Raw genomic sequence first — 27,058 nt, forward strand, 5'->3', positions numbered from 1 at the left:
ATAATATATATTGTTGCGTAAAAGAAAAAGAAGTAAGGGTCAGTTTCTATTACCTGTAGTCATTATTTTTTTTTTCTTTTAAAAACTTAACCACATGTTGATATTTTATTGGGCCACCTCATCATAAGAAGGATGCCTAAAATAAGCATTGTTCTTAAAAAATTAGTACTTTTAATTTTGAATTGTGACAATTATTTTAGGACAATAAAAAATGGTGGACACTAGGAAGTATATAGCATCATGAAATATATATATAATACATATATATTGGCACGTGGGTAGCATAAAAATCGATAAGTGACAATTCGATGATTAATTCAGTAAATATCATTCTCATAACAACAAAAATAATAATAATAATAATTAATATAGGTATTTAATAAAATCGATAAGTGACAATTCAATTACTTATTCAGTAAATGTCATTCTTCATAACCAATGAATTGAGTTTTCATTCTTTCTTTTCTCTTATACTCTTTTTTTTCCTTTTTTTTTTTTTCATCCCACCATTTCCTCTCTTAACACAAGGCAACGATTATTGTGTGTTTAAGTGAAGGAAAAACTCTTTTCTCCATCAAATACACCAGCTTGACCAGTACTTGGGAGTAATTCCACACACCAAACTCAACATGAATCAATAAATACATATATCACCTTGATGTATGTTGAATATGGTTGACTAGCCCCATCGTATCAATTTATTGTCATTATTGACGTGGACACAATTATTGGGGGCTTCATGGGGAACTCCAGACGATAAATTTAAAGATGATACCGAAATATCTTTTATATGTAGTATCCCCATATTTTTTTTTTTGAAAATTATATATTTATATGTAGTATCCCCATATTTTTTTTTTTATAAATCATTAAACTTTCCAAAATTACTATTCAGTAATTTTTGTTTTGTTAATTACAGGGAAACAAAAATTGATATTGCCTGTTGATAAGGAAAAATATAAACCTACCCTACCCTCGATAAGATTGATTAGATTTCATTATCAAAAATAATGAAATCAAATCTGACGTGGTTCAACAAGTAAGAATAATCCTACTATAACGGAGGAGGTCAAAAGGATTAAATCATATCCCGACAAATCTGGTAATAAATCTCCTATGATTTCGCACAAGCGGAAGATAAGGTCAACCATCGATATCAGCGGAACGATTTTGATTCCAATCGACAGCCATAAATAGGGCATCAAGCCATTAAAGAAGGTACGACGTAAAAACTATTGTTAATCCCTGCCTTCTTTTTAGACCTCCGTGACTAATTTGATCGTCGGATAGCTCTTGGCAGGCACCACACCGGTGCCGTCAAGGTTCATCGATCTTCTTCTCTCTTCCTTGCAGGAAAGCGGTATCGTATCGGACTGCGCGAATTTCAGCCTCAACAGTTGGCGCCGTCTATGGGAACCACGATTCCCTTGAATCAATTAATTACTCATTGGGTATATACGTTTGTAGTCCGGTATGGTTACCGAAGGAACACCGTCGCAGGGATCTGGTCAAAGGGTAGAGTCGGGTGAAAACCTGGACGTCCCAAACGACCAGGCACGGCTTGCAGCGTTGGAACTACAGGTTCAAACTCTGAGTCAGGGTATGAACCAGTTGATCCAGCAAAATGCAACGCTCTTGCAACACCTTGTTCCACCGGCTCAACAAAACTTTCCAGGACAAGATCTCTTAAGTCCAAACGGAGGTAATGAAAATCTTGAAGAGAGGGATAATCATTCCCCCCAAAATGAGACTGAAGTGGAACAAAGCCAGGTGGGAACCCGACATAGAGAGGTGGTTCACCTATCTCTCCTACGGAGTTCCCGACATCCTGAAAGCATAGCTTTCTGTCTTAAGGAAAAGACAAAGAAAGTTACCTATCTCGACTTGCAGATCAAGGATCTCAAGGGGAAAATGGAAGATGTAATGCAGGCTATGAAAGGGAAAGGTCCTGCCGCCTTAGATGATCTGGTACAAAGGACCAACTTGCCTTTCAGCCCCGCCGTTATGAAATGTCCACTACCTAGCAAGTTCAGGATGCCCTTGTTCGAAAGCTTCGATGGGACCAAAGATCCCCTCAATCACCTGGAAACTTTTCAAGCTCTTATGCATTTACACGTTGTGCCAGATGAAATCATGTGCCGAGCTTTTCCCACTACATTTAAGGGATCAGCGAGAGTTTGGTTCAACAAGTTGAAGCCAAGAACCATCAACACCTTCGAAGAATTGAGTAAGCAGTTTGTGAGCCACTTCATTGCAGGTCAGAGGCATAGGAGGCCGGCTACCTACCTGTTTACCGTGGAGCAACAAAAGGAAGAGTCGATTCGAGAATACATCACCCGATTCAACGCAGAGATGTTGCAGGTAGAAGAGGCGGATGACAAGGTAGCTTTGACCGCTTTCATAGGAGGACTCCAAACCTCCAGATTCTTGTTCTCCTTATCAAAAGAACCTCCCACCAGCATGATAGAGTTGCTAGTCAGAGCGCAAAAACACATCAACGCTGAAGACACCATGAGTGCACGGAAGGAAGGAGAGGACAAGAAGAGGCCAGCCCCTCTCGCCAGGGATGAAAATAATACCAAATATAAGAAATCGTTCTTCAGCCAGAGTGACAGCACATATCATGAGAATGACTCAGATGAGTATACCGACTAGAAATTGTCTCGCGGCTGGAATTAGCCTTATCAAGTCATTCACAATAAAGACTGGGGGCATCTTAGTTAATCATTTTAAATGGAGGGTAGCTCCATCACGTGTTATTTTGTTTTTAATAATGATGGTCTTTAATAAAATTCCTTTTAGTTTATACGTGCAGTATCCCCGTACTATAAGGGATAGTAAATGAGTGTCCTGTATTACAAGGACCCGGGCTGAATGAATCCCGTAATCCGTATCCCCGTACTAAAAGGAGATAGTAAATGAGTGTCCTGTATTACAAGGACCCGGGCTGAATGAATCCTGTAATTCGTATCCCCGTACTATAAAGGAATAGTAAATGAGTGTCCTGTATTACAAGGACCTGGGTTGAATGAATCCCGTCATCCATATCCCTGGACTATAGGGGATAAATATCTTGTATTATCAGGACCCGGGTTGAATGAATCCCGTAATCCATATCCCTGTAATATAAGGATAATAAATGAATGTCATGTACTACAAGGACCTGGGTTGGATGAATCCCATAATTAATATCACCTTACAATAAGGGATAGTAAATAAAAATCATTTATTAAAGAGGTGAGCTGAGTAAAACTCGTAAAGTTCAATTCCCTTACTAAAGGGACGAAACTCGTATAATTTATTGCCTTATAAAAGGAAGAGTACTGTTCCCTCGGGTGAAAAAAAAAAAAAAAAAAAAAACCCTGAGTTACTATTCACATGAATAGTGCCCGCAGGAATAGTACCCGCGGGTACTGTTCACCGGGGTTGAAAAAAAATATATTATTATTACTATTCATGAACAGTACCCGCGAATAGTGCCCGCGGGTACTGTTCCCTCGGGTGCCAAAAAAAAAAAAAAAAAAAAAAAAACACCCTGAGTTACTATTCACATGAATAGTGCCTGCGGGAACTATTCACAGGGGTATTAAAAAAAAAATTCCCTAAGTTACTATTTATGTGAATAGTACCCGCGGGTACTGTTCACCAGGGTTGGAAAAAAAAAAAAAAGTATTTTATTATTTATTACATTCATAAAGCTAGACGTGCAAGCTTGGGAATGGGGGGCAACGGATAAGGAAAAATATAAACCTACCCTACCCTCGATAAGATTGATTAGATTGCATTATCAAAAATAATGAAATCAAATCTGACGTGATTCAACAAGTAAGAATAATCCTACTATAACGGAGGAGGTCAAAAGGATTAAATCATATCCCGACAAATCTGGTAATAAATCTCCTATGATTTCGCACAAGCGGAAGATAAGGTCAACCATCGATATTAGCAGAACGATTTTGATTCCAATCGACAGCCATAAATAGGGCATCAAGCCATTAAAGAAGGTACGACGTAAAAACTATTGTTAATCCCTGCCTTCTTTTTAGACCTCCGTGACTAATTTGATCGTTGGAGAGCTCTTGGCAGGCACCACACTGGTGCCGTCAAGGTTCATCGATCTTCTCCTCTCTTCCTTGCAGGAAAGCGGTATCGTATCGGACTGCGCAAATTTCAGCCTCAACACCTGTAAATGGTAAACAAATTAAGGGAAATTAGTATTAAAATTATTTTCTTCAAATGAAAAGTGGGAAAAAAGAAAGAGTTTTCTTGAATGACTCTGCCCAGATGCCACTGAGGAGAAGAAGTGGTATTGCATGTCATCTGCATCATCTCCTTTGTCTACATGCTTCATCCTCCATCTTCTTTCATATAATTGCATATATGATACCACCATTTTAATTTCTCTTCCACCAAACAACAAAGTAAGCTACTGCAAAACAGATTGTACAATGTGGACTGATTGTACAAGCAGTCACAAACACCCAAGTCAGTTATATATGTTAGCTTTGGGAGTCTTGCAACAATTAATGAAACCGAATTCTTGGAGATGGCTTGGGGGATAGCCAACAGCAGGCAGCCGTTCTTGTGGGTGGTTCGACCAGGACTAATACGTGGCTCAGATTCAGAATGGCTTGAACCACTACCAAATGGGTTCCTGGAGGCTGTGAGCGGAAGGGGACATATTGTAAAATGGGCTCCCCAACACCAAGTGCTGGCTCATCCTGCCACAGGAGGCTTTTTGACTCACAACGGATGGAATTCAACGTTAGAGAGCATTTGTGAAGGAGTTCCAATAATCTGTTATCCTTGTTCTGGTGACCAGAAGGCCATCGTAAGATACACAAGCCATGTTTGGAGTGTTGGGATACAATTGGAGAATGGGATCGATGGAGAGAGGGGAGGTGGAAAGAGCAATCGGAAAACTAATGGGGGAGAGTGAAGGGGAAGAGATGAGAGAGAGAATAATGTGCTTGAAGGAAAAGGCATATCTTCGTCCTAGGAAAGGTGGCTCTTCATACCAATCCCTAGAGAGCTTGGTCAATTACATACTGCCATTCTAAACTAATTTTCTGACTTGGGGACTTATTCACAATTGTTTGATAATGCTTGATCCTTTGTGCTTTTATGCCATTGTACTTGGAAGCCAATTGGCTAGCTATCTATGAATAAAGGAGGCAATTTTCTTCGTTGTAATCAGAAACACACCATGCTTCTATTTTATTTCATTTTGAAGGAAACAATATGTCGATCAACAAAAATTTATTGTCCAACATAAATAAATTTTCAAAAGGAAGAATATGCCACAATGGGGCTCCTCACTTGATACACCCCATCATCCCACACCAATGACCCGGAAAGTGCATTATTGTTTAGGGCCGCTGTGACTGTAACTACAAAGGATTGCTTCTGACCTATTGACTTGAATGTAAGGACACTCGGCTCAACTAGGATCGTAAGTCCTGCAGGGGCTACCACAGTTGCCTTGTAAGTGGACACCGGTGAACCAACATTGGTGACGGTCCTGTGGAACACACGGGTGATGGGTTGTTTAGTCTGAGAAGAAAGAGCAAAAGAAGGATAATTTAGATCCCAAACAGTTCCATTGTTGGCTGCAGAGCAAGTGCTATTGTCTCCAGTGACCAGCTGCAATGACTTGGTGCTATAACCTTGCCCACACAAAAACTTCACATAGTCAAGCGCTCCGGCATCGTATACTAAACCAGGTTTTGCAGCTTTTAGAGGATCAATGTGACCAGACCCGTATGCAAACTCAGCATCTGTGTTAGTGACTGCACTCATAATAGAAGCTGCAAAGAACAAAAGAAGCATGGTCATGTTAGCTACAAATAATGGATGTATTCTAATACATAAAATTAAACGTCTTGAGTAAACTTTTCCTTCTTTTTTGTTTGGAATTGCTTGCTAACTTCACTTAAAGAAAAATTACAAGTAATTTAATTACCTGTTGTCATCAGAGCAGACTTAATAGCAGCAGGGGACCATCCAGGGTTAAACGATTTCACATAGGCAGCTGCTCCGGTAGCATGTGGGCAAGACATGGATGTGCCGGAAATAATATTATATGGAACTACTCTCTTGTCTCCCTGTTGTCCCGTCACAGTGGTAGCTTGTGACCATGCAGCAACAATGTCCACTCCAGGAGCAGTTAAGTCAGGCTGCACAAAAATATAGTTTTGCGATTTAAAACCAAAACCTATATTTGTATGTATGCATGTACTATATATGCATATATGTATAAGATACCTTGAGAATGTCCCTTGTAATTGGATTTGGCCCTCTTGATGAAAATGAAACTACAAATGGAGCCAATTTGTCTTTAGTCTCGATACTCTTCATAATAGCTGCAGTGGGCCTACTGTAGAGTTGGATTTATCCAAATTGTCAAATGTGTTGTTATTAATAAAGTGTCAAAAGAAATATTGTCTAGAAACCTAATATATATATATATATATACCTAGTTGAATTTACAGTTGAATTTATGTACTGGTAAACACCACTGCCATCTTTAGAGCTCAAGTAGGAGGCAGGCAAAATGTAAGAAAAGCTATAATCTTTGAAGCCATCATCGTTCATTATGGTACCGACTGCACCCGCGGCGAATGCTGCGTCCCCTTCACTCTGCTCATCACATAGAACGATTGTGCCATTCACTAAAGTCGGGTCCAATGAATCTGAAATGCAGTACCTGCATTTTATCATGATCATTTTTTATGCATTTTCCAATCCTCAATTATCTATGATGTAACTACATGATTAAGCTTGATTTTCATTACTATCATCATTGATAAAAAATAAATAAATAAATAGTTTATCAACATTTCTTTTTTCTTCCTTACCTGGATTCAGATCCATCAAAACCAGCTCGAGTATTTGGTACATCCCCACCATAAACTAGAGGGTACTGATCCTTCATGTCAAAAGTGTTTATAGTGTATCCCTACATGTAAAAAGAGTATAGAACTATATCACAAAGCACATTAATTCAAAGGCCAGAGGACAACATAAACTATGACCCATTAATTGGATGGCATAAATCAAACGGATACACCTATTAATGGGTAAGTGATGAATTGTGAATATTATGTCAACAATCTAGAAATACCTATATATATAGAGATATGCAAGAGACGGCATATATCATATATGCTTGCTCACCTCATAAGTCACATTGTTGCCCAACTGCACCATTGTCACAAACTTTCTGTCTATGGTGCTAGCAGCCACAGAGAGAGACCATGGTGAGAAATTTGTGATGCTTTCAGAAGCAGGACCTGAATTACCAGCAGAATTGGATGTGAGTATTCCGTTCTTCATAGAGTGGAAAGCTCCAATGGCAATGGGATCTTCCAAGTAATCCAATGGAAAGGAACCCCCAACCGAAAGTGATATTATATCAACTCCATCAGCAATTGCATCATCAAATGCTGCAAGGAGATCGGCGTATGAACAACCATCAGCCCAACATATCTTGTACACTGCAATGCGAGCCGAGGGAACCCCTCCCCGAGCTGTACCCAAGCCAAGGCCTAATAAGCTTGCATCGTTGACTACGGCCCCTGCTGCTGTAGATGCAGTGTGTGTCCCATGACCTTCAGAATCTCTTGGTGAAGCAAAATCATTTGGACCTACTGGTCCATCACTATGGTAGTATTTAGCTCCTATAATTTTACTGCAGAGTAATCAAAATTTTAGTGGCTGCACAATCAATATATCCATTTTTGCATTTATAGGAATGTAATTGGTATCATGGTATGTACTTGTTGCAAGTGAAATTTGTTGAGGATTGGCAAGAGCCCTTCCATTTGCTTGGAGGTGGACCATATCCTGTGTCATTGAAACTCTCGGATTCAGGCCAAATCCCAGTGTCAAGCATTCCAACAATGATGTCGCTTTCAGCGCCTCTTTGAGCTTCTTGAGGGAAGCCCATGAAGTCCCATGATCGGGTTGTGTGGAGTTTCTTCTTTTCATTAGGGAACACGGACACTACTCCTTCCATGCCTGAATTTTTTTTGAAAGTTAAAGCAGAGTTAGGAGAGGATGGGGAGGACAAACAAATCATGGGTGATAGATTAAATAATTAAATGATATTATAAATCACCCACTGGCAATTTGCTCCTTCTCTTCCTTTGTCAGCTTTGCTACAAACCCACTAAAGCTCTTCTTGTAGCTATAGAGTAAAGATTCCGATGCCCTACTGTTGAACACCACCATTAAAGAAGTTGGTTAATATAAATTTCTAGGGATGTACATGCATTTTCTTCTGCGAGATAATATTGGGGCTATAAAAGGCATTATAGTAGACATTGTCATCTTGTTGGACATTTTAACATTAGTTTCTTCTTGGATTTATGTGACTATTATGAATGTCTTATATCAGAGAAATTTAGTGTCGGTTGGGTACTTACTACTTAGTGTGTGAGAAAATTTTACATGTCAAAGTTTATTTCATCTCATCATGAAACTTGAAATCGAAATATCAATTCCTAAACTATAATTTTCATGTAATTATTATTGGTACTACATATGAAGTAGAGTAAATTGTAATTATCCATCTTTTCGGACTCATCTCTTCTAACAATTGCTTGTTTCTTTATACCATTAAAATTTTGTTACATAATTTTAAATAAATGTCACTTTCTGGAAAAAAAAAAATTAAATAAATTTCTCCTCAATTATTATAAACATTTTGCAGAAAGCAGAGTAACTACTCTAGAGGTTCTTGTAAACGGGGAATAAATTGTTTTTTATCAACATACTTTCGTACTTGCCAAATAAAAACATCTAGAGGATATATGGCACTTTTTTTCTGACAGCTTGGAGAGTTTTTTTCATTTATTCAAAAGGTGAAATACATAGACATACTTCCAATGGCAAAAGAAATTTCTAAGATTTTAACTGGCTGATGGAGTTTTTTGTTTGATTGAAGAGGACAATGATGAGATTTAAGAGGATATTAAATATAAAGAAGGAAAATAAAAAATAAAAACGTATTGAATATCACAATCTTCTTTGCCAGTACAGAACCTTTCTTTCTTATGTTATTACTTCATGGTTAACAATTTGTGCCAGAAGGATTCAATGCAAATGTGACAAGAAATTGCATTGAGCATGTTCAATTTTTTGAGTACCGCATTACAAAACACCACTTAAAATCATATTAACTACTGACTTTTGACATGTTTATATATATATATATATATATATATATATATATATATATATGGTCTCTACTATATATACAAGTATATGTAGTGACCTGCCAACAACTTCTTGTAGCGTGCTCGTATGGATGGATGATGCAGAGATTTCACCCTTGGGAAGATCACCCATGTACACAATGTATACCTGCAACCACAAAATTATCAATTCTAAATAATTCTATCAGCACTGACGTTTCTAAACCAAGATCAAATAATTAATCTCCATATTTGTGTGGGTGTCAATGTTGCTTCAGAATTGGTTCTTTAAGCACCATATCAACCTTTTTTATTTCAACCAGAGAATATCATGATCCATTTAAGCATGGTAGATCAAAGTCCCAAGGCAAAAACAAGCAATATTTTGTTCTAATTATTCAGCATTGCAATAGTATATTAGGTTCAGCCCAAGGCCTAATCTTAAATAAGCAGAATGTATCCAGAAGAAAGCTAGAAGAAGCTATTCCAAGCCAAAGGCCTGTAATATAGCGAGCACAATGCAGGATCAAATTAATATATATATTTGGTATCATCCTCGAAACTGAGATATACCGTAAGATCAATAACATAATACGAGGTCTCACTACCAACATCTTGGTCATATAAAAAAAGTAATCTTTATCGATGAAGTTTGTTGATAATGCAACTAACTAGCGGCGTTCATGGCATAACCAAGCTCTAAAAACCTTAAAAGCAATATGAATCATAATATAGATATATACATGCCTTTTGATCTCCATCAGATGCTCTGATGCAGCTAATAAGCAGAGCACAAGTAATGCTCATCAGGATAAGCCATGAAGGAGAGGTTTGACTAGCCATTAGAGGGGTGTCTCAAAAGCTTGAGCTCTTTTGCAGATATTTCCATGGAACGAAGAATGGGATTTTATAAAATGAAAAAAGCACATGTGGAACTAGTACTCCACACATCGGTTTCTCAAACTGAAATTGTTACACCCGCCTAACAAGAAAACCCGTCCAAAGCCGGCTTTAACAATGTATTTGTCTGAATTTTTATTTGTCTGAATTTCTCCTACAGAAAGTGATAAGAAAGTACCAATGATTGACTTTTTCCATATCTTTCAAATAGAAAATGACATTTGTAGTGGGAACATTATGTCCTCTTGTGGTGTAGAAAACTGGAAGGTTGGATAGACACATTTGGCATACACAAGGTAAATCATCATTGGCCATCTAACTTGGTTAATATGGAAATATCCAATGCTTTGTGCAATGAAAAAAAGGTTGAGTTGATAAATTTGATGAGGCAAATTCAAGTCTTGAAGTCGTCATTTTTATACAAAATAAAGTAGGCTTTCTCTCCAAAAGTCCACATCATTCTCTAATCTTAACTTTTTTTTGGAAGTTCAAGTTCGAGCTATTCATGAAAGTAAAATGCACTCCTACTCAAGTAATTATTTTATAATAAGAAAATAGTTGATAATATTAAAGATTAATGACAGATTTAATTATTTCTATCTTCTTATCATTTTTGTTTTTCAATATTTGTAGGAGTCTCATCATGGTAACCTCCCACAAAGTGCACAGGAAGGAACGAGTTCGAATATTTTCCTCATTGTTAGAGGAGTATTCGGAAAGCTATTTGAAAGCTTGCACAAGGTACTTTTTGTTCTTCCATTTAATTATCAAACTTTTGCATCATGTGGCAACACAGTAGACTTGGTCCATCACTTATCTTTTGAGCGAATTATTTGGGTAATTTACACTCGATTACCCAGGTAATTATTTTACAATAAGAAAATGGTTGATAGTGTTAAAGATTAATGACAAGATTTAATTATTTCTATCTACTTATCATTTTTGTTTTTCAATATTTGTAGGAGTCTCATCATGGTAGTGCACAAGAAGGCAATGAGTTTGAATATTTTCCTCACTGTTAGAGGAATATTCGGAAAGCTATTTGAAAGCTTGCATAAATTACTTTTTGTTCTTCCAGTTAATTATCAAAGTTTTTGTATCATGTGACAACTCAGTAGACTTGGTCCAATGACTCATCTTTTGTGCAAATTATTTGTGTAATGACAATTAATTGGGAGATAAATTATATCATTTGTGCTTAGATAATGATTACATAGTTATTCAGCTTCAATATAACATCACAAAATTTTCAGCTTGTTTTTCCATCATTTTCTCAATTTATTACAATTTTTGTACTTGTTAAATTAATTTATTACAATTGGATTCTACCCAAATGTGATGTACAATTAAAGGCAGGCTGGATAGAGAGCAAAGAGAGTGGTCTTCTGGAAGCGAAGCAAAGCAAAAAAAAATAATAATAAAATAAGTGTTCTGCCGACACATTTTCATCTTCAATACAACGCCACAGATTTTATTTTTATTCAATTTATTACAATTTTTTTTACCTATTAAAGTAATTTATTACAATTAGATTCTATGTACAATAAAAGACAAGTCATAAAAATGGCTGGAGAGAGAGCAAAAGGAGTGATATTTCGGAAGCAAAGCAAAAAAAAAAAAAAAAACACAAAAAAACACAAAAAAAAAAAAACACAAATGAACAACTGCTCTATCCAAAAAAACAATCATATTGCCGGGTCAAATCCATTTTAGTTGGGTATTATCCAACTTAAGTTGAATAGGGTTGAAGGACACTTGTCATGTTCCTTATTAAGCCACATACCCAGGTTGGACAAACTTCATCCAACCTTTTTTAGGTTGCAGTGTTGCCCTTTCACTTGGAACAATACAATTGTAGTAGACCTAAGGTGAGAAAAAAACAATAGATTTGTTGGTGTCCCCACCAAGAGAATACATTCCTTGGTAACTTCAAATACATTATTATATAAACTATATATGATTCATTAACGACATTATATGATTCATTAAGAATAGGTGACAGGAGTATAAAATTTCGTACTAGGAATCTTTCTCAAATTAAATAGCTATTCATTTGGATTTGCACCGGCCAAGATTCCTTGGTTACTTTCCATACATTTTTAAATAAGAATTGATGACAAGAGCATAACATAATGGCCGCTTGATTTGCGAGTCAAAAAAGCAGTTATCGGGAACTGTTTTCAAAAGAATTATACGGGATATTTTTAACATAAGGGGCGCTTGATTTGCGAGTCAAAAAAGCAGTTATCAGAAACTATTTTCAAAAGAATTATACGGAGTACAAATATTTTTTTAAAAAATATTTTTTATAACTGAAATTTTAGAAGTAAGCAATTTTTTTTTTTACAATTTTCTGATTTTAAATTCTATAAAAACATATCATTAGTAGCTCAACAGATAGATCGCTTCCTGTTGTCTTTGCTAACCCGATTTTGAACTTTCACACTTTTAACTTCTAATCTTATACATCATTCATTTTATGCCTTACAAATCAAGCAAGCCCTAAATTTTGTAGTACATTTTTGACAATACATGTGTGTCTCCCCGAGAGGCTACATTTATTGCAAATTTCCATACAATATTATTATATACACCATATAAGAAATTAATAATTGATGACAAGAGCATAAAATTTTCCAGGAAACATCCTTCTAAAGGAAATAGTTCATATTGAAAAAAACTGAAAATAACAAACCCTTGAATTACTTGTTCTTTTCAAAGACTTTAAAGTGAAACCTCGCATCCCTTGATTTTTGTTCATCTACATTTGTCTGACATGCCCACCAGGAGGCTACATTTACTGTCAACTATATACATATAAAATAAACCAGCTAAGAATAGATGACAAGATGCATAAAATTTTAAGAAGATGACCCTTAATTTAGCTTGGAAATCATCCCATCATTCCTCCATTCAGACTTAAGAGGAAGCTTATTCAAAGGAATTCTAACAACGGAAAATAGAAAATTCTTCGGTAATTCTTTTCCAAGGAAATATTCAGGGATTCCAAGAATTGAAAATAGCGAACACCTTCAATTATTCTTTTCAGAGACTTTGAAGTGAAATCCGTTTGGGAATCTCATCATAGGAGATCGCATCACCTCACATCCGTTGATTTTTGTCCATCTACAGTAACAAAAATAGAAAATAAAACTGGTTAATCCAACATGCATTCAGGCTTGGCCGATTAAATGAGCTTATATACACAACTAAGATACACAACTAAGAATGCGACAACATTTGTGGGTTCACAACATAAATATAAAATGAGTGTTTTATAACATAAATATAAAAATGAGTGTTTTATATGTTTTGGTTTGTTGGTGGAATATATATATATGTGCGTGTGAAGATAACACACACACACACATATATATAAGATGTAATAATGGAAGGGATACACGTGAGGTCCATATCATAAATATAAGATGAGAAAGATAAAAGGTGGTTTGGTGTGTGCAGATAGATATATATATATATATATATATATATATATATATATGTGTGTGTGTGTGTGTGTGTGTGTGTGTGTTAAGATGAGTCAAAACGTGAAAGTTTGCCGAGCAAAGTGAGTTTGCAGTGTGAGTTTAATAACTAATAAATGTGCTGAAAAAAATAAAATAAAATAAAAAGGCAGGAGAAGGGTTTGGTTAAAGTCGAATATTGCAAGTTATAGCTAAAGTCCAATTTGTCTAGCAAACTTGCATATAAATATGTATGATGTATTGAAAAGAAAATCACCCATCTTGAAAATGAAAAATTGAGTAAGAATTATAACACTTTTGTGTTTAGATTTTTTGCTCTGTTACAATTTGAGTGTGAGATTTTATCTTTTAGGTTCCGCAAAGTTAATGTGCCTCTTTGAAGTGTTTGGATAGCAGAACACTAGACAAACTTAATTGTTAAAATTATTTTGCACAAAGTGGTTGCCAACATGCAACTATATACTCTAGTCTTTACGTACAGAAAGTATTAAGAAGAAAAATACCTGTATTTTGTGACCAAGACATGAAGAAAGGTGGCTATAAACACCTTACTATACTCTGAGCCTGCACATTGCTTCATGCCTGATCCAAATGGCATGAAGTTCTTAGCTAAAACAGATGACTCAAGGTCCTGTTTTTCATTTAGAAACCAAAAAATAAAAATATGTCAATTGATTCTACAATCGAATGCCACTAGAAGTTAGTATACTTCATGAAAATGAAGAAATTTAAAAGGTAAATAAAGCCTGATTCAATGTTTAGCAGCTCATGATCGAATATCCCACCTTCCAACGCCTTGGGTTGAATTCGAGTGGATTCTCAAATTTGTCAGAGTCCAAGTGAAGAGCAGAAGTGGCAAGCACAACTACCCAGCCTTCAGGAATTGTGTATCCTGCAAACAGATATCCCAAATAGGGATCAATTTCAGTTCAACTCTGCAAAAAAAAATTGAAAAAATTATATCAATTTTTGCGCGAGTGTACCTTTTACTTTGATATCTTTTAAGGCTTTTCGAAACATCCCCAGTGCAACATTTGCCAATCTAAGAGTTTCATTGATAACCTGTAATATATAATAGACCAGCGGGTTCTTAAGTACATCAATGTAGGTTATAATAGAACAAGAAAGCACTTAGAAAATTGTGTAATTCACCTTAAGTGTAAAAGTCATCGACTTATACTCTTCCCATGTTATTGGGGAATTTGAATTGTCTTTGTTTTTAAGGACTGTCTCATGCTCAGCCTGATGAACAATTATTAGCAGTATAACCGAGCAACAAAATTATATGTAAATGTAGCTCGAAAATCCCTAAAATATAGTTAAACATACAGTTAATTCCTCTAACACCAAAGGATGTTCCAAGAGTAACTTCAGAGCTAATGCGATTGTCATTGAAATGGAATCAGAGTTGACGAATAAAAGACCAAACATTAGTTGAATAATGAAATCCTCTGTCAAGAACTTCTCTGTGCTCATGTCTTGAATGACACGATTTAGCAAGTCCCTTTGATCACTCTCGGTTGAAAGGAGCCTCTTACTCAAAGCGTCCCTCACCATGTCTAGCACCTTTTTGTGGTCCTGAACAAGTGTGTTTTTTTTGGGGATTCAATCAACATCTATTTCAATAATATAGAATAGATTGTTGTGAAAAAAATGTCTTAGTTACCATCAAACATCTATGGTGTGCTGTACCGGGGATGTTCACAGGAAAGGACAGGAGACCTTCGACAAAATTTCTGAAGAGATCACTTAGCTTGACTGGTGATTCTTCTGGATCATAGCTAAATAGTTGCTTTGCACAAAAGTCTATAGACATCTGTCATGACCAAATATTAGAAGTGTTATAATCTCATAACAAAATATCACACATATAGATATGCTATTTCGGTTTATTTAGTGTGTGACAGTGTGTGAGTGAGCTTGAAGTTACTTTTGCAGCCTCGCTTTTCGCTTCAATGGAGTCTTGGTTCGACCAAGCACCAAGAGTTTTGCAAACCATTCCATTCAACTGAGGAAGAAGCTTCTCCTTGAGGGTGTCTACACCAAAGTGATTCAACACCAAGTTTCTCACATATTTTTTAACTTGAGCACCATTTGGCCTAGACTCCCCCTGTTCAAATATTTTGGCAAATGTGTCGAATGCCCATGATTCGACCAACTTCCCTTCTTGCTGGAGGAGAAAGTAGTTGAATTCAGGGTCAGCTGATACAATGACAGACCGACCTGCCACATTTGTTCGGAAGATTGGTCCATACCTGCATTGAGGAAGGAAAAAAATTAGTAGATGATGAACCATTTTCGTTCCGTATGCAAAAATGGAGGAAGTATTCATATCAGTTGATACAAATTCATCCACCCCCAAAAAAAGAGTTTTCTTTACAATGTTACTGATGACTTTTTTGATCAATGTTGGCATGTATTCCATAAGATATTGTCATTGGGTAGTACAAATTGTCTTTCCTTAAGTTATTTTTCGACTTCTATTGGGCATTAAAATGTGGAAAGAAAAACTAATTTTATTGCATTGCAAATTTCAAGAAGAAAGATAAAAAATAATAATAATAATAATAATAATAATAAATAAATAAATTAAAAAAAAAAATTAAGGCAATAGAAATATATATAGCAAAAGTTTATACAGTTTCAGTACCTATTCAGTCTTTCTCTTAAGAAAGGTGGAAGTTCCATAGAGTAACTGGGAATGATTAACTGAAGGGTCTCCCCAATAAGAGGGAGGCCCATGGAACCTGGAGGAAGCACTCCATTGCATTTGGGATTCCTCCATTTGTAAATCCAGTGAATAATGCAAATGGTAAGCACTGCTACAACACACAATCCAACTGACCACATTTTGGTTATATATATGTGTGTGTGTGTGTGTGTGTGTGTGTGTGTTTTTGTGTGGAAATGTGTCTGAGTTGATGGAAACAATTGTATAGCAAGCAAACAAGAAAGTGGTATGGTAGGAAGGAAGCCACAAATAGCAAACAAGGAAGAGACTAAATTGTGAACACAAATATACTAGAAACTGAACTTGTAAATGTAGAGAAACTGATAATGTTGAGTAAGTGGTATGTTTGAAGCATTTTATGGTGCCAAAAAGTAGAAAAAATCACAACCCCAAATCTCACTTTCATACACCCACCATTAAAAAAACTTTTATTTTCTCTCTCTTTGAGTGTGTGTGTTTTATTATTGTTGTTTTCAATAATTTTCTTCTTATCAGTACTCATATTGGGACAAGTCGTGTGCAGAGCCTCTCTTATTTAATCCAGACAAAAGACATAACAAAAATGTGCTTCTTGTGAATGGTGGTTCAAAGCTAATGGTGTGGTCATGGAAGGCAGAGACCGTCTAAAAATGATGGAGAAATCTTCCTTTATAGATTTATTCACAGAATGTTGAGTGGAGTTAATCACTACGGCCAAGACCACTCAACTCCACCATTTCTTTGCTATCATTTGGCCATGGGGCCAGATAAAGTTGAGGGGTCACTTCAAAAAATGCACCCTGCTTTTAATTTATCTACCACAATAGCAGCATCCGTAATGGCAGGAGGACCCAGTAATGACCCTGAACACCTTCGGGTCTACTCTGATGCCACTTGTAACGGGTCAAAAGTTTGCCATTTGATCTAAAAAGCTTAAGCTACTGCTCTTATACCCAAAACCCTCTATCTGATCTGATAAGGAACAAGAACCTATAGCTCTTGGATGTAAGTCGAATGGTACCAAACGAATCCGACCAGAATAGGAATTTAAACAATCGGATTGGTCTCATGTTTAATTTTCCAACTCGAGCCCGTTTTGCATTGGAATCGGGTTAGAGAAATTCTAACCAGAATCCAATTTGAGTTTTAATATATTTAAATTTCTGGTTGATGATGTGAGTAGCATATACCAAAATCTGATTCAAAAGTAAGCTCATTGACCAAAAACTTACCAGAATGGGTTTCTTTGGATGCAAATCTCCTCTTGAAACTCCTCAACAACTTTTGCTGGCGTTCCTCTTATGATAATTGGTACATTTTGTTTCTCAGAAACCCTAATTTAGTCATCGTCGTCCTGGTCATAGTCTTCATGTTCGTCTTCTTCTTTAGACTCGAACACTGGACCAATTACTGAAGAAGAGACCAACCCAAGACTGTCGTTGAGGTTCACGAGGGACCATAGAGTGTTCCGAGCCCTAATGTAGCACGGCTTAGGTTGGGGCTCTAACACTCCGGAAATTTTCTCGTTTTTCGAAAAAGACTTTGTACGGCGAAGTTCAGGGTTTGGTTTTGTTTCTTTGTTGTGTTCGGTGGTGGTAGTGGTGGTGGTTGTGCCGGGGACTTTGAAGATTTCTTTGAGCGCCTCCGGTGCGGGTGAATAACTAAACAAGAGGCAAGCAAGGCACGGGCCAACCCGTCCAATCTTGCAATTTGTCAAGTTCGGATTTGACAACCTTAACCTTTAGATTAGGGACCGGTTGACTACTTAAGTCGCATACGGTTGGATCGAGCGAGACCATCCCCATTATGCAATACAATACAGTAAAATCAAAGTCATACCAATCAGATAATTGACTCCGAAATAGCTAAGTAGACCATCCCCATAATGCACCAGAGAGACCATTACAAGCAAACAAATAATAGAGGAAAGGGTTCTTATTCAAAAGTTCCACAAACTTGAAGGTAAAAAAGAAAAACACACCCCAACGCATACATACAAACCTGCAGTGTATTGACGGAGACAAATCTAACTTTTGATATTATTTTACATAAAGTAATCGTTTAAATTCGAACGTTCAACCACGTGCACAAATCTCTATGAATAAAAAATATAAGTAAGAATAATCATGTAATTTGCGACCAAGACTGGAAAACAATCTACTAACCCTGAACCAACGCATAGATCCATACGGCATGGAGTTCTTAGCTATAACAGATAATTCAAACATTGGTAGTATAACCTTGGAACCAAATTATGACTGAATGTAGCTACAAAAATTTAAAATATATTTAAACATACAATTAATTCCTCTAATACCAAAGGATGTTCCAAAAGTAACTTCAGAGAAAGAGAATGTAATACAGAAGTTGAGCAAGACCAACCAAATAGTTACAAAGATTTTATTCTGGACAATAAATTTGTCTTACATGCCCACCAGGAGGCTACACTTACTGTGAACTTTGTACATACAAAATAAACCATCTAAGAATATTTGACTAAGATGCATAAAATTTTACAAAGAAGACACTTAAATAGCTTGAAAATCCTCCCCATCATTCCTCCTTTCAGAGGAAGCTTATTCAAAGGAATTCTAAGAACTGAAAATAGCGAACTCTTCAAGAATTCTTTTCTAAGAAAATATTCAAAGGATTCCAAGATCTGAAAATATAGAATACATTCAATTATTCTTTTCAGAGACTTTGAGGTGAAATCAGTTTGGAAATCTCATAATAGGAGATCGCATAACCTCACATCCGTTGATTTTTGTCCATCTACAATTACTGAAAAAAAGTAGTAGTTAATCCATCATGCTTGGCCGATTAAATGTGCATATATACACTACTTGAATATATGCCTCCTTTTTGAAGTGTGTGAATATCAAAGCTAAATCCCTACTGTTGAGACTCCACATGCAACTATACAAAGTATTAGGAAGAAAAATACCTGTATTTTGTGACCAAGACATGGATAAAGGGGGCAATAAACAACCTACTATACTCTGAACCTGCACATTGCTTCATGCCTGATCCAAATGGCATGAAGTTCTTTGCTATAACAGATGATTCAAGGTCCTGTTTTTTATTTCGAAAAAAAAAAAAAAAAAATGAAGTCTGATTCAATGTTTAGCTGCTCATGATCAAATCTCCCACCTTCCAACGCCTTGGGTTGAATTCGAGTGGACTCTCAAATTTGTCGGAGTTCATGTGAAGAGCAGAAGTGGCAAGCAAAATTACCCATCCTTCAGGAATTGTGTACCCTGGAAACAGAAATAGCCGAACTAGTTATCAATTTCAATCCAACTCTGCAGAAAAATTTAAAAAGCTAAACCAATTTTGACACGAGTGTACCTTTTACTTTGATATCTTTTATTGATTTTCTAAACAACCCTGGTGAAATATTTGCCAACCTAAGAATTTCATTGATTACCTGTACTTTACAATAGACCAGCAGGTTCTTTAGTACATCAATGTAGGTTATATTAGAAAGAAAAAAAAAACACTTTAGGAATTTCGTAATTGACCTGAAGTGTAAATGTCATTGATTTATATTCTTTCCAGGTGATTGGGGAATCAGAATTCTCTCTGTGTTTTTTTTTTTCTTTTGATAAGTCAGAATTCTCTGTGTTTTTAAGAATTGCCTCATGCTCAGCCTGATGAACAAACACCAGAAGTAATTGCCAGATAAGGAAGTTATATATAAATATAGCTCCAAAGTTGTAAAAATATAGTTGAACTTACAGTTAATTCCTCCAACACAAAAGGGTGTTCTGCAAGTAACTTTCAAGCTAATGCAATTGATGTTGATATCGAATCAAAGATGACAAATAAAAAGCTGAACATATGCTGAACAATGAAATCCTCTGTTAAGAACTTCTCGGTGTTCATGTCTTGAATGAAATGATCAAACAAGTCTCTTTGATGCCTCTCCGTTGACATGGCCTCCTCCTCAACTCATGCCTTATCATCTCTGACACCTTTTTGTGAATCTAAACAAGTGTTTTTTTGGTCAGTGTCAATAAGTAACTATTTTGATCATTCAAAACTGATTATTAGGTAAAGATTATCCCACTTACCTTTAAACATCTATGGTGTGCAGCACCGGGGATGTTCAAGGGAAGGGACATGAGACCTTGTACGAAATTTGTGAACAATTCACTTAGCTTCACAGGTGATTCTTCAAGATCATAGCTAAATAGCTGCTTCACACCAAAGTCAACAATCATCTGTCATGACCATATAGAATTGTTACAATCACATAATAAATGCATATGAAGATTCAATTAGCTTTTATAGTGAACGTATGAGCCTGAAAAGTACTTTTGCAGCCGCGCTTTTCATCTCAACGGAGTCCTGCCTTGACCAAGCACTAAGAGTTTTACGAACCACTTCATCAAACTGAGGAAGAAGCTTCTCTCTGATGGCTTCTGCACCAAAGTGATTCAAGACCAAGCTTCTCACATATTTTTGAACATCAGCACAATCAAACCTGGAGTCTTGTTCGAAAACTTTTGCATATGTGTCCAAAGCTCATGATTCAACCAACTTCCCATCCTGCTGAAGTAGAAAATAGTTGAATTCAGGGTAAGCAGTTACAATGACAGGTCGACCTGCCACATTTGTTCCGAAGATTGATCCATATCTGCATTAAGGAAACAATTAAGAGAGAGCGAATTATTTTCCATCCAAATGCAAAGTGGAGGAATTATTGGCATCATTTGATACAAATTCATCCAACCAAAAGAATAGTCATCTGTACTATGGTAGTAAGGACTCTTTTGATATTTATATATATTGTCGTCTTTTATAAGATACTGTCTTGGGGTACTGGGTAGTGTACAATGAGTTGTAAAACAAAGAACTCAATAAAGACACAAGAATAGGAAAGCAACCAACTGAAAGGAAGAACAGTATATGAAGACAAGGAACCTATGTATAAAAAGTGCCCAATTCTGTGAAAATCATAAATCCAAGGTTAAAAAAAAAAATAAAACATGATGTGATCTTTATGATCCATTGCAAAAGAATGTGGCATGTGTAATTGTAACACAATCAAGGGCAAACGTAGTGCACGAGGCTCCCGCCACTGTGGGGTTTGGAGAGGGTAGATGTATGGAATCTTACCTCTGCATGCAGAGTGACGATTTCTTTTTTTCGAACCGGTGACCTCCCGGCCACAATGGAGCAACCTTACCATGTAGTCATTCTCATGTAATGGTAACACAATGAAGGGTCAATTCAGTGACTTTCTAGGTACTAAGAGTTTTTATGTAGTCATTTTTGTGTTAACAAGAGTTCGATCCAGTGAATATGCAGATACAAAAAGAAACCAGTTCTACCCCATTGCTTTGAAAGGTCAAAAAGGACGTATGGAAGAACAAAATCAAAGTAAATAGGAATATATATATAGCAGGGTATATATAGTTGCAGTAGTACCTTTTCAGTCTATGTTTAAGAAAGGTGGCAATTCCAGAGAGTAACTGGGAATAATTAACTGAAGAGTCTCCCCAATAAGAGGGATGCCCATTGAACCAGGAGGAATCTCTCCATTGCATTTGGGATTCCTCCATTTGTAAATCCAGTGAGTGATGTTAATGAGAAGCACTGCTACAACACACAATCCAACTGACCACATTCTGGTTATATATATATGTATATATATATATATATGAACAAACAAGAAAGTGGCAAACAAAATAGCTACACAAAACAAGCAAAAACAAGGAAGTAAGTGTAACTGTGAACACAAATGTACATTATACAAGAAACTGAACTGGTATATATATGTATATATATATATATATAGAGAGAGAGAGAGAGAGAGAGTACTTAGAAAACCTGAATCATAGTTTCATCCACCATTTAAACTCTCTATTTTTATTTTTTATTTATTTATTTTTTGTTTCTTATTACTGTTTTTTGCACTACTATTATTTTTTCTTGTCAATACTCATATTGTGGATGCCTTCAATGCAGTTTTTTGTCTCCATTTTCCCTCCACTTTCAAAAAAAGGAAAGCCTAGTAATCATATAATAATAAGACTTGAAATGTGATCCACCACTATCTGGTATGTAGTCACATCAATAGACTAGTTCTATCACATGAATTTCTATGCATCATCCAATAAAACTTAAAATTTGGCACACATAAAACTCTAAGTTCATAATAAAATATCTTCTGCTTAATTTAGATTTGTCTCCACTCTCCAGTCTTTCTTTCTTAACATTGTAGGTAAATGAAACCAACAGAGTCATACAATATTTGTGTCCCCTAATCACATTACACATCAAATATTGTTGTAATTCACAAACTTGGACTCATATTAATTACTAAAGAACAAGGATGGATCATCAATGCATTACTATATTAGGCTTATTAGCACAATCACAAATTCTTTAGGTCTCAACTATGCATGCGCAACTGTGAGAAAGGATCAGAATAGATGAAGCCTCAACGATTCAAATAAATAAAAATTCAAAAAAAATAAGAAACGACACAAGTCTGAAGACCTCCTGGTCCTAGCTTGAACACCAATACTTTAAAGCTAACTGTTAGTTTATGTAACGACCCGAAAAAATACCAAAATAATAATAAAAATCTATAAAAATTTCGGCATGACCTCCGCAGAAAATGTCCCTCAACAATCTGTAGAAATACAAAAAATAAATGCAATGGCCTTAAATCTAACTTATCATGTCCTTAAATCTAACTTATCATGTCCCAACGCACAATTCAGATATTATATTACATTCCCAAAATGGTTGCATACATACAAAAGTCCCGTTCTTCCATCTCATCCAAACAAGGGACATATCCGTTACATCAAGTTATAGTCCATAATTGTAGCTAAAATTTTAAAGTCCATAACTTACAACATTATATCAACTAAACTAAAGTTTCACAAAATATTTAAGATTACATTTACAAAATATATATTAAAGTGCTATTACAAAAGATAGCAAAAGATAGCAAAATAAAATAGATCTCCAAGCTAGTCTAAACTAGTGGTGGATCGTCGTCCGCCACCTCTTTTCCGTGTCTTGAAAAATATTAAAAAATAATGGGGTGAGCATAAACTCAGTAGGAAGTGTCTAAGACACACTTCTTATATTCCCGTGAATCCCACACAAAGAATGGATAAAAAGGGGCGGGGTCATACCATGGGGAAAACGTAATCTCAATCACAACGACAAGCATAGTATAAATAACATCCAATCACAAATTTCTCACATGTACCATGAAGTGCAATGTCATGCCTATACCACTCCCCGTTTCCGAAACAATTCCGTTTCAACAACCAAACCGTTAATGTAATCCTACCCAAGGCACCTCCAAGGCGTCACGAAAGGAAGGTTGGTTAACTATCCACGACCACAAGGCACCTCCAAGGTGTCGCATCCAGCCTAATTAACTCAACTATATTCCTTTCTAGACTACACTAACATCACGGACCACTAGGCGCATCCTAGGCCTCCGGTTTTCGCAACACTTCTAGAAAATTATTTTTTCAAAAATAATTTCGTTTGTTCTAAAAATATATATATATTTTTTTCCTTCTCTTTCCCAATGAATGCATAATTGCTTGTGCTTTAATTTATCAACCCAACCATATAACTTTCACACATACTATACAAGACAAATTTATAAAATACATGATGGAGCTCTCTTTTAATATTAACTTTGCATAACTAGCATGTAAAATATAAACTCAATTTCATACAAACATGTAAACATGCTAAATCACCTCAAAACAATTATCAAATAGTCACATACATTCCATGCTTATTATTCTACACAAATCTTTGCAAGAATTAGCACTAATTGAACATGTTAGGCATCACTTTAAGCTAGAAACTCACAAAAATACAAAAATTCATGCATTAGAACACCCCTACCTCACTTAGATGCAAAACCCCCAATTTTGAGCCCAAGAACCATAGAATTTCGAACTCCCTAGACTTGGCCAAACGGTGATTGACTCCTATCAAATTGACGGCCTCGATGAGCTCTCCAACTTTGTTTCACAATGTTCTACCAAAATCCAAAACTTTAAAGCTAGATCAAAGCTTGAAATTGCAAAAAAAAAAAAAAAAAAAAAAAAAAAAAAAAAAAAAAAAAAAAATTGCCGAGACTGAATGCGCAGAGAGAGAGAGAAAAAATAGCTAGGTCATGGAATGGCCTTATGGCCTTTTGTGGTGGTTAAAACATTGGTGGGGCCCACCACTTTATTTCTTTTTCTTTTATACTTATTTTTTAATATCATAAATATATATATAAACATTACATTCTCCCCAACTTTAAAAGATTTCGTCCCCGAAATCAGGCCATACCTGAGGGAGAAAACAACTCTGGATACTTGGAGCGAACCTCCTGTTCGAGCTCCCAAGTAGCCTCTTCAACTCCATGATGCCTCCAAAGAACCTTTACCAACGATATCGTCTTTTTCCTGAACACCTTCTGTTGTGTGTCAAGGATCTGAATTGGTCCCTCCTCGTAGGAAACATCCTCATCAATGTCCACATCAACCCAACTCAAAATGTGAGACGGATCTAGCTCGTACTTCCATAGCATCGACACATGAAAGACATTATGAACCCTGTCCATCTGTGGTGGCAATGCTAGTTTGTAGGCAACCTCTCCTACACGATCCAAGATCTCAAAAGGTCCAATAAATCGTGGCGACAACTTGCCACTCTTCCCGAACCTCATCAACCCTTTCCGTGGAGAAACCTGAAGAAACACATGGTCTCCCACCTCAGAGGATAGTGGTCGTCTCCGCTTATCTGCATAACTCTTCTGTTGGCTTTGAGCTGTAAGCAATCTCTGCCTGATCAGCTTAATCTTCTCGATAGTCTCAAGTACAATGCCGGGTCCTAAGGTGGCTGTCTCGCCCACCTCAGTCCAACAGAGAGGAGACCTACAAGGTTTACCATATAACGCCTTAAATGAAGCCATCTGAATACTCGCTTGATAACTGTTGTTGTAGGCAAACTCAATAAGTGGAAGGTGATCCTCCCAACTACCACCCAAGTCAAGTACAAAGGCTCGAAGCATATCCTCCAAGATCTAGATGGTAAGCTCCGACTGGCCGTCCGTCTGTGGATGGAATGCAGTACTAAGGTGCAACGCTGAGCCAAACGCTGCTTAAAGTCCTTCTCAGAGCTTCGAGGTGAACGTAGCATCCCTATCCGACATAATAGCCACTGGAACTCCGTGCAATCTCACAATCTCTTTCATATAAAGTACACCGAGTGCCTCTGCGTCATCTGTTGCCTTAATAGGCAAGAAGTGAGCCGTCTTGGTCAATTTATCGATAATGACCCATACGGCTTCATTTCCCCTCCGTAACCTGGGAAGACCCGTCACAAAATCCATTGCAATCTCCTCCCATTTCCACTGCGCTACCGACAATGGCTGCAATAAACCAGCTGGTCTCTGGTGCTCGGCCTTCACCTGCTGACAGGTAAGGCATTTAACTACAAACTGTGCAGCATACTTCTTCATTCTATTCCACCAATACTAACGTCTCAGATTGTGATACATTTTGGTACTACCCGGATGAACTGTAAAGCGGGAAGTGTGAAACTCCCATAAGACGTCCTCACAACAAACTGTGGGAACAACCAACAAACCCCTAAACCGTAGACCTCCATCTGTATGTAAGGTCCAATCCTTCATGGTCTCACCACTGGAGATCAAAGTGTAAATGGCATCCAAATCTGAATTCTGTCTCTATGACTCAATCACCCGTCTTACAAGAGTGGGTTGAGCCACGAGACTAAACAAGAATGCTGACTCACTGCCATCATCATCATCATCAAAGCAATACAATCCCATTTCAGCCAAATCTTCCAGCATCTTCCATTTCCGAATAGCTAAACTAGCCAAAGTCCCACGAGATTTGCAGCTTAAAACATCAGCTACCATATTTGCCTTGCCAAGATGATACTACAAATCAAAGTTGTAGTCTTCTAAGAATTCAACCCATCGCCTCTGTCTGTTGTTCAAGTCCTTTTGGGAGAAAAGGTACTTGAGACTCTTGTGGTCCGAGAACACCTCAAATCTCTCACCATACAAATATTGTCTCCAACACTTCAAAACAAATACAACTGCCGCTAACTCTAAGTCATGAGTAGGGTAGTTAAGCTCGTGAGTCTTCAACTGTCGAGACCCATAAGCCACTACTCTATCATCTTGCATTAGTACACAACCCAAACCATCACGTGAGGCGTCACAATAGATCATATAACCCAAGCCACGCTTAGGTATCACTAACACCGGAGCCGTAGTCAACCTTGTTTTCAACTCTTGAAAGGATGACTCACAGGCCTCATTTCATGCAAATTTGATCCCTTTTCGGGTCAATCTGGTTATAGGAGCTGCCAAACGGGAAAAATCCTTCACAAATCTCCGATAATAACCCGCTAGGCCAAGGAAACTCCGGATCTCAAAGACATTCTTGGGTTGCTCCCAATTAAAAACTGCATCTATCTTTGAAGGATCAACTGAAACCCCACCTTCCGAGACAACATGTCCCAAAAATTTCACCTCTTGTAGCCCAAACTCACACTTTTCATACTTGGCATACAAACGGTGCTCCTGTAAAATCTGCAACACTATACTCACATAGACCTCGTGCTCCTCCCGAGTCCGTGAACATACAAGAATATCATCTACGAAAACTACCAAAAACTAATCCAAGTAATCGTGGAAGACATGGTTCATTAGATCCATGAATGCCGCTGGTGCATTAGTCAAGCCAAAGGGC

The 27,058-nt window shown here is 36.8% G+C and overlaps 2 protein-coding genes and 1 pseudogene across 2 annotated transcripts; all 3 read right to left on the reverse strand.

The window, feature by feature from the left end:
• Positions 1 to 5,283: 5,283 nt before the first annotated feature.
• On the reverse strand, positions 5,284 to 10,040 carry LOC132268584 (cucumisin-like). The gene is made up of 10 exons (XM_059769414.1): positions 9,966 to 10,040; positions 9,278 to 9,366; positions 8,124 to 8,215; positions 7,779 to 8,019; positions 7,177 to 7,690; positions 6,858 to 6,958; positions 6,476 to 6,706; positions 6,265 to 6,376; positions 5,963 to 6,176; positions 5,284 to 5,807 (listed from the first exon to the last, which is right to left on the reverse strand). Exons 1-10 carry the CDS (start codon positions 10,038 to 10,040, stop codon positions 5,284 to 5,286), a joined length of 2,193 nt encoding a protein of 730 aa, XP_059625397.1.
• A 2,738-nt stretch (positions 10,041 to 12,778) lies between these two features.
• Positions 12,779 to 17,475, reverse strand: LOC132271247 (beta-amyrin 16-alpha-hydroxylase CYP87D16-like). Its single transcript, XM_059772573.1, has 9 exons — positions 16,233 to 17,475; positions 15,513 to 15,837; positions 15,249 to 15,398; positions 14,912 to 15,160; positions 14,735 to 14,824; positions 14,566 to 14,644; positions 14,368 to 14,474; positions 14,086 to 14,213; positions 12,779 to 13,223 (listed from the first exon to the last, which is right to left on the reverse strand). The coding sequence occupies exons 1-9, from the start codon at positions 16,430 to 16,432 to the stop codon at positions 13,130 to 13,132; spliced, it is 1,422 nt and encodes a 473-aa protein (XP_059628556.1). The 5' UTR covers positions 16,433 to 17,475; the 3' UTR covers positions 12,779 to 13,129.
• Positions 17,476 to 19,054: 1,579 nt separating this feature from the next.
• On the reverse strand, positions 19,055 to 21,924 carry LOC132270035 (beta-amyrin 16-alpha-hydroxylase CYP87D16-like; annotated as a pseudogene).
• Between the last annotated feature and the right edge of the window lie 5,134 nt (positions 21,925 to 27,058).

Source organism: Cornus florida, unplaced genomic scaffold, assembly GCF_030987335.1.
Source record: "Cornus florida cultivar Cherokee Brave unplaced genomic scaffold, ASM3098733v1 CherokeeBrave_3.0.0_Hap2_Chr08, whole genome shotgun sequence".
NCBI classification, from domain to species: domain Eukaryota; kingdom Viridiplantae; phylum Streptophyta; class Magnoliopsida; order Cornales; family Cornaceae; genus Cornus; species Cornus florida.